Raw genomic sequence first — 13,757 nt, 5'->3', positions numbered from 1 at the left:
CACAGAGTTTCCTCTTGGGAAGTCTCTTCTTGCTTGGGGCACAATTGAGCTAAAGAGGAGAAATGGTGTGCAGAGGAATAGATGCGCCCAATTAATTAGGCTTTGGAGGTACCTTTAGGGCAGATGCTCAATGGAAGGATCCATGGGGTTATAATCTTTAGGGGAGGGGTTGTCCTGATTTGCTAGATGGTTGCTTTAGATCCAGAGTTTGGCAGGTAGGTTTGGGCCATATCCACATAGCAGCACGTGAGGATGTGCTGAAAGGTTCATCCAAGACCTTGCCTAACGGGGCACACTGAAGGGAGCCTGCGCTTGGGAATCAGAAGTGGGTTTGTGTCCTGGCTATGTGGTTCCGGGGAAGTCACTTCTTCTCTTTAAACCTCAGTTTTAAAATCTGTATAATGGGGATAATAATAATAATGGTTCTGCCTACTTCAATGGGTTGCTCTTAAGATCAAGTGAGAAAATACTTTGTAATCCAGAAGATACTATTTAAATATAAGAGTTTAGTTATCAACCAAACAATAAAAGCTATCGTTTGTTGAATGTTTAGTTGGAGCCAAGCATTTATTTTCTTTACACCAGTACAATTTAAGACTTAAAACAACCATCAGAGATGATATGATCACCATTCTACAATTAATAGACCAGACTAGAAAAATTGAATTACCAAGAAAAAAAGAAAAGAATAAACAACAACAACAACAAAAGAAAAGAAAAGAAAAGAAAAGAAACACATATACTGCTTCTAAGTGATGGAATAAAGCTCCACCCAAGATCTGAAAAGGAAGCCCACAATCTCAGCTGCTCCCCTATCTGGTCTCTGGGCAGAGGCTAGCTGTTCTCACAGATGCAGACTAACATCATTAGTAAAGGTCTTTTTCCCAGGCAGGATGAGAGAATGAGCTCAGTCTTATTTTACAGATGCATGAACTAATAGGAAACTGCAGCAGGTCTTCAGAAGGCCCAAGCACAACATCAGTCCTATCCCACGGGACCCAATTTCTAGGCTTCTTATTTCCTTGATGTAAGAGGATGAGTCAGTCCTAGACCATCTTAAAGAGAAAATGGTCAGTAACATTTCACTAACACTAATTACGCATGCAGACGGCATTTGGGAAAAAGAAATCTGAGAGACAAACTAGTTCAAATCCTGGCTACCTCACTTGCTTGGGGCGGATGTATTCTTCTGGAAACTTCAGTTTCCTCATCTGTAAAATGGGGACAATAGCACCAACCTCAGAGGACTCTCAGTACTGCAGCAAGTGTAGGCACACGTGGGTGCTTAAGACAGAGTAAATTAGACCAGTAGGACTTCCTACTGTTTCCAAAGGCAGGAGGAGATGAAATTTTACCTGTCATTGTGTGGGGCTGTAACCGAAATGCTCAAACCCCATTCTAACTAGAGGGGGAAGATACTTTTTTTTTTTTTTTTTTTTTCCTCTAAGGAAATCTCAGTTTGTTGCCTTTGCAACTCTCCAGCTGCTCCCTGAACTTCTGTGGATATTTAACCCCCTCCAGGCAGGCAGCACAGAGTGGGGTGGGGGGGGGCGGGGGGAGGCAGGAAGGCTTCTGCTCATCTGAGTGCAGTCTCAGGTGAGCTTAGTGCTCCAGGTGAGGACATTACACAAGGAGGGGGAGTTTCTTGGCAACGAGGGGTGAGGGAGCTACCTACTGACATGACTGCAGCAGGAGAGGATTCTAATTTTATCGGCTTGGTCCAGAGAAGACAGAACCCAGCAAACATGTCACTCCTCTTAGGATGGGCTAAATAAAGCCTTATCTAACAGCTCATGGATAAATGGGTGAAAATTGAAGCTAGCAAGAGAAAAGGTAAATTATATGAGAATCAGAACCATATCATCAGACCAAAGTTAGATATGGACAGAAAAATGGGTTAGCCTTTCTGCCCCTTCCGCTCTTTAGAAAGTTCCCTTACCCAACTCTGTGGTCTCAAAGCCTCTTAGGCAAATCCCTATTGTAATTGGTATCATGCTGCATTATTAAAGTTGTTGTTGTCATTACTATTCTTATTATTTTTTTACATCGGTGTCCTCTACTAGTCTTCGAACAACTTGAGGAGAACTGGTACTCCTCATTCTGTAGGTGTTGGGAATATTGTAAGAAACAATGAGTAAGCGAAGAAAGGAACTTAGGAAGAGTTTTGTAGAGTGCCCATGCTTTGGTTTCTCAAGCCGAGCTTCAGGAACATGACACAGAATGATAACAGATTGAAATGCCCTCCATATTCGCCGCCTCCCCACATTCTTTGTGCATCCCCACCAAAGGCAGACAATGGGCGACACACCCATAACCTCCAGATCAGCTGTTTTCGGCACAGCGCGAAGTGTGTGGCTTGTGCATACGTGTGTAAATTTCATGAGGCAAAGGCAGTCACACTGCTCACAAGCCGGGCAGCTAAATGATTTATTAAGCAAAGGTTACAGCACCTGTGCCTTTCTGTCAACAAATCAGGCCCACGCCATGCCAAGCGATTCTTCTAATAACCTAAATGGTAATTTGGTTTTAAATAGCATTTCAGATACCACAATTCTGTTGATGCAGAACAGTGATAGATTTGGGTGGCAGGGAAGAAATGCCTGTTTTTAATATTGTTTGCACTCATTTTTCATTTTAAAGAATTAGTTCTCATTGGAGTTCTGCAGGTTAAGCATTTTATTTGAACATTCTGATTAAACTAGAACCTGAATCAAAATGAGTTCTTTGCTCAGTCCTTCTGTGTGGGAATTGGTATTTCTATTTATTACCTGATGATGAAATATTAACTTTTTTTTCTCTAAATAAATGCCTCCTCTTAATGGCTCTTGTTCAGGGATCAGATTAAATTATGGGATGCAATTGAAATGGCCATTGGATTTCTGCTATTTGAGATGACAGCATGTCCTCTATTATATCATCCGGTGGGTGTGCAGGGGACATTAATGGTGTCCAAAGTGAAGTAAATACCCTATGCCCCAGGGACTTCTCTATACCTTAACATCAACCATCCTGGGACAAATTTGAAAAGGAAGAGATTTGGGGTGGGGCCGAAGGGTCATGGTTTCTCAAACACATGGGTGTTCTGAAAGCTGCAGGGAGGTGGCCACCCCCTATTTTAATGATGAGTTATGAAATGGAGGATGCAGAAGGATAGGAGGCAAATGATGAGAGTAGCAGAGGTAGCAGACAAGTGAGGCAGAAGAACGGGACAGATAACTGGGCAGGAAGGCTCAAACACACCCAAAAGCTGGGGTGAAATATACAAAGCAATTGCAAGGCTGTTTGAAAGAAAACTAGCTCAGGGCAAGGCTAAGAAGAAGGCAATTCTGTCTCAGTGAAGGGAGGAATTCTCTGGAGAAAAAAACAGACTGGAAGGGAAGGGGGAGAAAAAATGGCTTTCAATTATCCACGTTATCTTTCCCTACCAATCATTACCGATGATGAATTGGTGCAATAAAAGCCAATATTCAATTTTTCCAATTTACATGGAAAGAAGGCCATAATATATTGTTAGAGGGAAGAAACAGCAGCTTATCAAACAGTGTATATAATATGATCTCATTTTTGCAATACACTTGTATGCACAGAAACAGTCTGGATGGATTTATATGGAAATGTTAACAGTAGGACTACAAGTGATTTTTATTATTTTTCCCATCTGTATTTTCCACAATTAACATGTATCATGACTGTAATAAGGGAAAGTCATTATTTTTAAACTTCCTTATGAATCATTTAGCTTCAAGCAATATATGCTGACTACCCACTATGTGATGGGCATGAGAAATAGTATTTTCAGAGAGATGAGCACACACTCTCAGTGGATTTTGATGATAAACTGCCTACTCGTCCTGTTTTACAGAATTTTATGCTCTTAGGTGAAAGGGGCCATTCGAGTTTCTCTAACGATTACATCTTAAAAGTTGTGGTGAAATACACATAGCATAAAATGTACCACCTTAACCATTTTAAGTGGCCAGTTTAGTGGTCTTTGGTACAGCCACACTGTTTTGCGACCACCACCACCACCCATCTCCAGAGCTCCTTCCATCTCGCAAAACTGAAACTCCATACCCATGAAACAATGACTCTCCATTCTGCCATCCACCCTCCCTCCCAGGCAACCACCATTCTCCTTTCTCTCTCTCTATATATATCTGATGACTCCAGGGACCTCACATGAGTGGACTTATACAGTATTTGTCCTTTTGGGACTGGTCTATTTCACTTAGCATCATATCTTCATGGTTCATCCATGTAGCACACTGCGGAATTTCCTTCATTTTTAAGGCCAAATAATATGTACTATATACCACAGTAACAGGGTAGATACACAATAAAATGTATATGCCACATTTTGTTTATGCCATTTGGCTGTTGATGGAGACCTGGATGGCTTCCACCTTTTGGTTGTTGTGAATAATGCTGCTAAGAACATGGATGTACCAAAACCTCTTCAAGACCTTGCTTTCAATTCTCTTGGGTGTATACTAAGGATTAGATTTTAATGCAGTCTCAGATTAAAAGCAGGGAGTAGGCCAGTGATACTCCTGAGAGCTGAGCATCAGTCAGGGTTTGAATACCTGCAAGGAAAGGTGCTCACCAGCTCATGAGGCTGGGCAGTGCAGTGGTTAGAGAACACAGGCCTTGGAGTCAGGCAAACTGGGTACAGATTCTTGCTCCACATCTCAACTGCTTATGGCCATGGGAAAATGAACAATCTCTTTAGGTCTCAGTTTCTACATCTACAAAGTGCAGATAATTATATCTATCCTATTGGGTGGCTGAAAAGATTAGTTGGGTAACAAACTTTAGGTACTCAGTACATAAAAATGTTGAATGAATAGAAGATTATTCATTAAATATATATACATCATTAAAGAATACTTTGTATCAAGAAAGGTCTTATGATAAACTGAAAGCTGCCTATTTAAAATGTCTATGCGTGGCTCAGTCGTTAAGTGTCTGCCTTCAGCTCAGGTCATGATCCCGGGGTCCTGGGATCGAGCCGCGCATCAGGCTCCCTGCTCAGCGGGAAGCCTGCTTCTCCCTCTCCCACTCCCCCTGCTTGTGTTCCTTCTCTTGCTGCGTCTCTCTCTGTCAAATAAATAAATAAAATCTTAAAAAAAAGAGCCTATGCAGTAGTTCAAGTTCTATCTGCTAGAAAAAAAAAAAAAGACTGTATCTAATCTGTCTCCCATAGGTTGATGTTTAGGCATTTGAAGAGACTTCCATTGGAAAGTGGCATTTTGGAGATAAGGACACCAATTTACTTTGCATTTGTTTACGGATTTATGTGCAGGTTACCTCTTCCGCATTTGTAAAGCTTAAGCATCTGTTTGAGTGACTCTTCAATTTCTACTTCTCTAAAGGTAGAAAGCAAAATGTCCTCCCAATTAATACAAATTTCATGCTTTATTAACAAAAGTATCAATATAGAACAAATAAATGCAAGCTTGCTTTTAGAAAATTACTAATCTGTAGGCCATGTTCAAATTGAGTCTTAGACAATTCCTGTAAAGGAAAAAAAAAACCCTCTTCTGAACTAATGTCTTCTCAAAAAGGAGATTATTTTTAAAGTATAGGACCATTTTTACCTATATCTGTATATCTAACACTTTAAATGGTTCCAGAAAGTAGTTCCGTTTCTCAAAAAAGAGTTAATATATAAACCTGAAATTAAAATATTTTGAGCACATAACTTTTACCTCAGGATATATACACATACATATTTTCTTGAAAAAAAAATGACAACTCCATTAGCACAGTTTCTCCTAAGACAACTGGGGATGGCTTTCTTCAAGACAAATGTGGCAGGTGTAACTGTGATAAGAAACATTTAAGCTGTTGTCCCTATGATGCCAAATATTTCACAGAAACCAAAAAAAATTCAGTTCCAGATGCCAAAATTGGGTCTAAATGACATCATTCATCCAGATGCGTGGAAAATCTGGATTTTCAAGAATTGAATTTTTGTGGTCAACATCATGAAGACTCAGTTTCTGGGTTAAATAAGTCATTTGTGAAACAAAGCCATTCTGGAATATAACACGTTTTGATTATAGAGAAACAAATTGAATGGAACACGGGGTACCATTTCAGTGCTGTGAATCACAGATTACATAAAAAAATACAATGTAAAAGACAAACAGGACATTTCCAAACTGCATTTTTGAGGTTCTTCACGAAGTAACCCGAGCACACTGGGGCTTTGAGAAAAGCAATCATTCAACATAGACCACTGTCCCCGGTTCTCCTTTCCCACTGAACTTGAACACGTGTGCTGAAAGTACAAAATGAAATGTCCATGCCTTTGAGGTGATTATTCAACTTCAAATTCACCAGTTAAGCATTAGGAGGTATGGGACCATAAGCAATACACTGGTGTGATTTCATGGGAGGTCCTGAATAGGTGTTAATCCCAGAAGCCATGGACACGCCAGTTTCAGGAGAAACAGCAGAAGTGGGACACTCAAGAGTTAACCTTCTGCCTTCCCTTCTTGCTCCCCCTCTCCTTCCAGCTGCCTCCTCCGAGGCTGTACTCTCCGTGACCCTGCATCCCCGTAAGGAAGGCTTCAGAGGCAGTGCAGTCTCACCTGCACGGGCGACAGCAATAAACTAAAATCCTCTACAGAGAGCGCACGCAAATGGACCCAGGAAGGCAAATCTCTCCCGTTGATAAGCATCTGGTCCTGTTCTTATAAACAAAGACGAGTAGTTATAAATTCGGCATCTGGAGGATACACACCTGGGCATATGCACCAAATAGCTCGGAGACTTTTTTTTCAAACCACACACTGAGAACCTCACAAAGAAAATACTCTTTATGTCGATTATGACGGTATATGGTTACATTCTAATTAGGACATCAGTGAGTCGTTCCTTTCAAAACTTGAATCTAATTCTCTTTCACAAACTTCTTAAGTATGTCTGCACCCACTACCTTTGAACTCCAAGAGTCTCTCACTGTGTCTAACAGCAGGCCATTTCAAAACTTTTTAAAAGAGGAAGGGGACATAGAAGGTTATTGCTTATGAGTACAGAGCCTCAGTTTTGCAAAATAAAAAATGTTTTCTGGAAAAAAAAATAAAAGAAGTTTCTTCTCTTTGACCTATACTAGCACAAAACACACCTATCAACCGAAAAACAAGCTCTAGATGTCCTAGTATCATCTTTTCTCAATCACCTACCTCAACACATGACATTATATTCACACACCTCCCCTCCCGCCCCACCGCACCTTGCTCCCTAGTGACCAGCAAGCATAGCCAGTAACAAACAGCACCTATTCCTGCACCAACACCAGCAACTTAATAGGATTCGTGAACCCTTTCTTTTCTTTTCTTTCAGGTTCCTGGCGACCCTATAACGAAAACAGAAGAGCGGCTGGCTCCCCATTCCCAGGATGCACTCTGATTTCACCGGCGGCCAGAGCTGACTTTTCCGGGCAGGGGCGGACTTCTGTCCGCTTGCAAGTGGAGAGACACGAATTCCTAGATGAGGGAACACACTCTCTAGCCCTGGGAAGCCTTTCTTGCCATAGCGAAAGGAGTTCTGGCACAGAAGCCTTCCTCCTCTACCCCCTCAATACGAGACACAAAAATCGCAGACAGCGTTTTCCACGATTTCTGAGGACACAGGGAAATGTGGCTGAAGGGCCGGGAAGGTTGGGGTTGGGAGGAAAGGGGACCGAACAGGGGCTGGGAAATGCAGCCTGTTGTGCCAAAAGACAAGTTACAATGCACCTGATGAATAAAACAAGCTGCACCACATACAGAAAAGATGAGAGCGGCCCACCTGTGTCTGTTGAGGGATATTTACAAAGCTTGGATCCCGTGGTCCAACACTGACGAATCGGTTTGCGGGGGAGGTGCTGGGTGTCGAGTAGGCTGTGAAGGGAAGGGACACATGCGTTCAGGAAGCAGCACGAGATTGCACACACAAACAACACCAAAACACACAGTCTCCGAGCCTACGCAGCTGATTAACAAGGAAATGTGCAAACACTGGAGCTAGCAGAGGGATCTGGCTAGCGAGGGCATTTTAGACAGTCATAAAAGGGAAGGGGTGTTGGGTTCTAAAGACTGTTGGAATAAAACAATGTCAAATTGGTGCTCAGATGAGTTCTTTTCTCCTTCCATCATACAAATTAGAACATGCAGGACATTTGCAAAGTATACTTTCAGAGTTAAACATGAGCTCTGGGGCCGGAAAGAGATATCCTAATCCTTAGAGCACAGGGAGAAAGAGATTAGGTAGGAAGGGGAGGAGAGCAGTTCAATTTACAACCTTGCTTTTCACACTATGGCACTCCCAAAAATCATGAGATAGTCCTGTGCCTCTATAGCTAAATATCGAAGAGAAGTCTTTAAAAAAGGAATTAACGGCTTCTCCAGAAAGGAGGTGGAAAACCACGGAGAACCAGCTGTCTTTACAGGCTTCGGGAGAGTTTCTAGAATCTCTATGAAGCACAAGATGTGCTTAAAATATTAACATCTGTAGTCTTCCCATCCTAGAACCTTTCTGTTAAGGCACAAACTATCAAGAACCCGTGTAAACCAAGATATCACACTAAAACCACACTTCGGTTTACTATCCTTTCACAGTTCATGAAAGTTTTGTTGTTGGTTTTTATATTTTTGGTTTTTATATTTATATTTAAGAGCTTCCCTCTAGTGAGAAAAAAACTCAGGGGCTTTGCTGTTTTATCGGCTTACAAACCCAAATGTGCATTTGGTCTTTTGGTGTCCTGCAATTCACTCCTTTACCACAAACTCCCAATATTTATTCACATTCTTTCTTTTTACCAGAACTTTTAGATAGACTCTTGCTTACTTTCAAATTTCTTAACAATACTTGTAAAAGGCCCAAATTTTTTGAGTTAACCCTGACACACGCCATCTAAAAGATGAAAAGGATTTGCAACTTTTTAACACAGATAACTGAGGGAATAATACCAAATTCCTTTGCCAGATTTCTTTTTTCCTTTTTGGCATCATCTGCTTTTCTTTGATTTTCTGTTTTACAGAAAACTGCTCAGACTTCTTGTTTCCTTTGTTGAGCACATCTAGAGATAAAATTTCTACCAATCTGGCCCAAGTCCTGTTGGTCATCTTTGGTAAGAGCTAAGTCACCCACACAGATCTGTGATGGTCACATGGTGTGACGGTGTTAAACCAGCATGAAACAGAGGATGAACATGAGGATCCTCTGATGTCTATTAATAAGAAAGTTTTGTTGTAGTGTTTGTTTTAGAAGGATCTGTCCAGGAATAGTTTTAAATAAAACCATGTATATATACATGTTTATATACAAAATGTATCATGTGATGTACTGTCTAGCTATGTGAATCTACTGATTTCCTCCCCAGCCCATTCTATGTTAGACTAAATTGAACAGATTTGAGAAATACCCCTGCATAAAGCCATTCTGTACGTGCCTCTCACTCACTGGTATGGGAGAAATGTAAGTTTTTAGAAGTTCAGTAAAATACCCTTTATTAATTGCTCTATTCAGCCTATTGCTTTGCTTTGATATGGTTTAAGAAGTCTCCATAGAAAGTTACATATTGAAAACGATGGACTCTAATAACCCGGTAGTGAATTTACCTGCTCCTAGGGCACAAACAGGATGTGGGAGAGATAAGGAGGAAGCTAGTAGATGAAATAACCTGTCAAACCTCTCAGTGGTTGGGGGGGGTGGCGAGTGTTATTTCACACGTGAATAGGTAGGTAGGTCAAGAAGGAACCAAAAACAAGGCATGAAGAGTATGCTAAGGTACTAAGACTAAGTGACTGATGACAGATGCTGAAATGTGAGTCCTAGTGGAACTGCGTGCTTGGGCTGCACTGGTCATCACAGACATATAGCAGGATTTCCTATGATGGTTTTACCATCCTGGTGACATCAGAAACAAGCATGCTAGGTGAACCGAGGAATCATGGCATTTTTTTTGCTTTCCTTTCTCTGTGAAGACAGTTCTCCATTGACCATAGCAAGTTTACTAAACCTGAAAAGGTCTGTATTACATTCTGTTCCCTGTTGTTTGCCAGACCTAAATTTTGCCATTTGAAAGGTGTAGCATACAAATAATTCAGTCACTCAAAACTGCTATGTGGCTAACAACTGGATATTTTGCCTTCCTCAGGCACGAAGCAAACTTTGCCTTCTTGATTTCAAAATATCCCAGGAGGCCTTTCATACTTTCATAGGCTCCTAAAACTGCTTCAAAGTTTAGTCTGGTTTTTAAAACGAGAGCAACAGTGAGAGAGTGTGTTAGCATTTTAAAAAAAGAGAGAGAAAAAAAGAAAAAACAAAAAAAGGATATTAAAACTACAAAAACCTGGGAATCTCTGAGTACCCAAGTCATCAAATGGAAGAAATGGTGCCTGGGGAAATTAATTCTATAGAAATGTAGCTTGTGGGAAAATTCAAGGACACAGGGAAAACAAGGGAAGGAAGAAAGAAAGTCTGACTCATCTTCCATATGGTAGTTAAAATAGGCAGAGTGTTCACCTATAACAGGATGTAGTTCCAGAAATGATGTGACAGTAAAATTTGATTTTCCCAAAGAAAAAGTGGAATAAGGGAGTTACACTGTTGAACAAAAACCTCAATTGCAACTTTTTATTAAAACAACCACATATACCATAGCGAATCAATTATACATGCACAGTTAAGAGCTTTCAACATGAATATAAAATCAAGTAAAGGGGGCAATGTGGTAATTAATTATATACAACTGTATTTACTATGCTATTATATCACATTCATATCTTTCTTAATTATAATTCTGGCATTATTTAGAGTAGCAATAATCAAATGCCACAGGAAAAGCTTCAGGAAATCAGGAAATCCAGAAAATAATTCTCTGGGAAGATTATTATAGGCATTTTTTTGAGGATTCTGGAGGGGAGATTTAGGGGCATTTGATGATTTTTCTGATAAAGTCAACAGGGAAATCAATTTGCTTATGTAATCTCATTGTAAAAGTCCTCATGGCAAACATGACTATTAGAAATCAAATTATTGATTATTCGGCTGCTTCTGAAGATTTTCTTTCTTTCTTTTTTGTTTTGTTTTTTTAGCAGCCATCTTACCTACAAGAGCAATATTATCATCGACTATTTTCCTAATGTTATGGATGAACATTCCATTTGGAGCTTCCACCATTTTATTTGTACTAATCTGATCATATTTTTCCTCTTTTTACTTGTATTTCTTCCCATTATCCTACAGTCTTAGTTTGGCCTTAGCTACAGGGGTAAGTATGAAAATCCCAGATCAGAATTCGATCCCATATCCAGAAAATCCCATTCTTCTGTGTTACTTACTTACCATATGCATTGCTAATTGTAAAATCCTTCACTTAGGCCGTGTAAGTCTTGCCCCAGTATGATCAGTTGGGAGGATGGCTCAAGAACAGTTCTTGCTTTATAAGCAAGACTTTTACAGGGCCTCTGAGGACACTGGAATCTATCTCTAGTGGGGACTCTGGGGGGAGCATGAGGGAGTGGACAGGGACAGTGGCAGAGATCACCCATTAAATCTGCTCTTCACCACTGTGCACGTAGGGTTCCCCGGGGGGACCCAGACTTTTTTTTTTTTTGTCTTCAGAAATGCATGTAACTGACTTCCTGCAAGCCAAACAGAATTTCCACTTCTGTTGTCCCCAAGGTGTCATGTTTTGTTTCTTTTTCTCAATAAGAAGGAATAAGAGATGTGTCTGGATAAAGGGATCATGATATTCCCCCATAAATCCATTTTGAGTCTGTAATAACCTTCAACTATAAAATCAAATCTGACCATTGTGTTAACAAGGTGGTCACACAGTTTTGAACAGAGTGCTTGGAGCGTTCCTTGTTTTAGGAAAAGGATGTAACTGAAGAAAAAGATATTAAGATATTAAGTATGTGTACCATGGTCAGTTGAGGTTTCTTTACGTTGAAAACCATATCATTAAAATCACCCAAATCTGACAAACTAGAAAATTAAAAGTAGGCAGACAGATTCAAGGTCTAGTTCAAGTGTAGCAACCACTAAAATATATGTAATCACTGAAGGGAAGGAAAGGGAGAACGTTTAGACATGTTTTTGTGGGGAGTGAGTGTGAGTGTTGGATGACGCCCCTCGGGGACTCCGAGTGCCCGCAGGGAAGCTGCTGCAGCTGAACTGCCTGAGGAGAGCGATGGCCAGCTCCTCTGCCCTGGCTAGGGGTCAGTGGCACAGTGAGGCACCCTGGCAGAAAAGAAAATGTGAGAGGCCTGGTGAACTTTGAGGTTCTGCATTTATTGCCACACACAGGAAGCAATGACATCCCCTGAACCCGGGCAGCCTGACCTACACACTGACACGAAGTTTGAAGAGAGACCTGTGTTCTGTTTCGTCAGACTCCAACTACAGGAAAAGACTGACATCCCCTTCTTCATCCCCTTGAACTCTACCAAGTCTAACCTCTAGAGCGCATCAAAGAGAGGTATTTCAATATATTTAATAGATTCAGATTCATTCTCTCTCTCCTGTCTCTCCGTCTCCCAGGAAGCCTTGCTCTGTGCCGAGCACGATGGGAGAGTCAAAGGTGAGCAAGACACACCGCCATCCTAGAAATGCTACCATCTAATGGCGAGAGATGTGTGTAGAAAATGAAAATATGGGTGCTTAAAGGTGACATAAATAAGAATCTGTGAGACGTTAATGGACAGAAAAGGGACGCCCGGCAGGAGAACAGGAAAAGCTGCGCAGAGGAAATGAGGATAACATGGCTTTTGCGACAGTGCTGTAAAAGATGCGCCGGCCGGCAGGTTCGGATGGATCGGGGGTCACAAAGGAAGCAGCACGAGCAAAGGCGCGGAGGCGTCAATCACAGAGGGAAGGGAGAAAAGACAGGACACCGCAAATTATGTTTTGTCATACAGCACGGGAAGGTAAAATGTTAAGAATCAGAGACCTGAATGTTTGAAAACGAAGGGGGAAAAGTCTATTGAAATTATTTTTCTTTTAAGAAGGAATAATTTATAAAATAAACAAAGATACCACATTTCCATGCCAAACACGACTAAGACAACTAGACGTCCTCACTCACATTCTCAACCACTCCCTTCATATCTTAAATATCACTATGCACGTCACAGGTTCCCTCGTTTTCAGAAACCCAGGCGAACTCACATGTGGGGATTTCCCTTCTAAAGAATACCTAGTCAAAAATTCAATCTCATTCAAAATAGACTTACTGTGATTCTACCACCTGCCCAGGAATGTGCTAGTTATTGGACAGAGGTAACCCAAGCAAGTTCAGGAATGCAGACTTGAACAGATCCCTGTGTATTCAAATTGCAATTTTATTAAATGTTTATCAGTGACACCTGACAGTGAAGGAAAAGCGCATGAGAAAGCATTCGGTTGCAAACTTGAAATAGTGAGATGATTAAATACCTAACTGAAATAGTTTCTAAAATCTTAACTGCACTATCACGTTATTAAAACAAAAAAGCCCGTGAGAAAACTTTTATTTCTAAAAAAAAAAAAAGGCAGAAACTATCAGGAAATAGATTGGCTAATTTCTAAATGAAACCCATTACAGTTGTTGAACTCATTTAGGAACTTGAACAGCACTATTTTCTTGCAAGGTCACAAAGAAAGGCTGGATGATATTGGAGTGTTTTCCCTTTAGAGAAATCTATCGGTATCGACAAGTTTACGGGGCCTGGGTTAGCGTTATTAATATCATTATATACCCAAGGAAACAGCCTTTCTTTACA

At 40.8% G+C, this 13,757-nt stretch overlaps 1 protein-coding gene across 5 annotated transcripts in view; it reads right to left on the bottom strand.

Annotated features, from left to right (window-relative positions):
- Window positions 1-13,757, bottom strand: part of NFIA (nuclear factor I A) — a 355,478-nt gene that overhangs the window by 24,924 nt on the left and 316,797 nt on the right. For 3 of the 5 annotated variants that reach the window (XM_027597934.2, XM_027597911.2, XM_027597928.2), the window contains one exon: window positions 7,798-7,889. The exons of the other annotated variants lie outside the window; for them this stretch is intronic. In XM_027597934.2, coding sequence (XP_027453735.1) covers window positions 7,798-7,889 — 92 coding nt within the window. The remainder of the gene's footprint in view (window positions 1-7,797; window positions 7,890-13,757) is intronic. 5 annotated transcript variants of the gene reach the window in all.

The sequence above is a fragment of the Zalophus californianus genome, chromosome 4 (genome assembly GCF_009762305.2).
Source record: "Zalophus californianus isolate mZalCal1 chromosome 4, mZalCal1.pri.v2, whole genome shotgun sequence".
Taxonomy (NCBI): Eukaryota; Metazoa; Chordata; class Mammalia; order Carnivora; family Otariidae; genus Zalophus; species Zalophus californianus.
The sequence above is the reverse complement of the archived record's forward strand: the minus strand, read 5'-3'. Positions and strand labels throughout refer to the sequence as shown.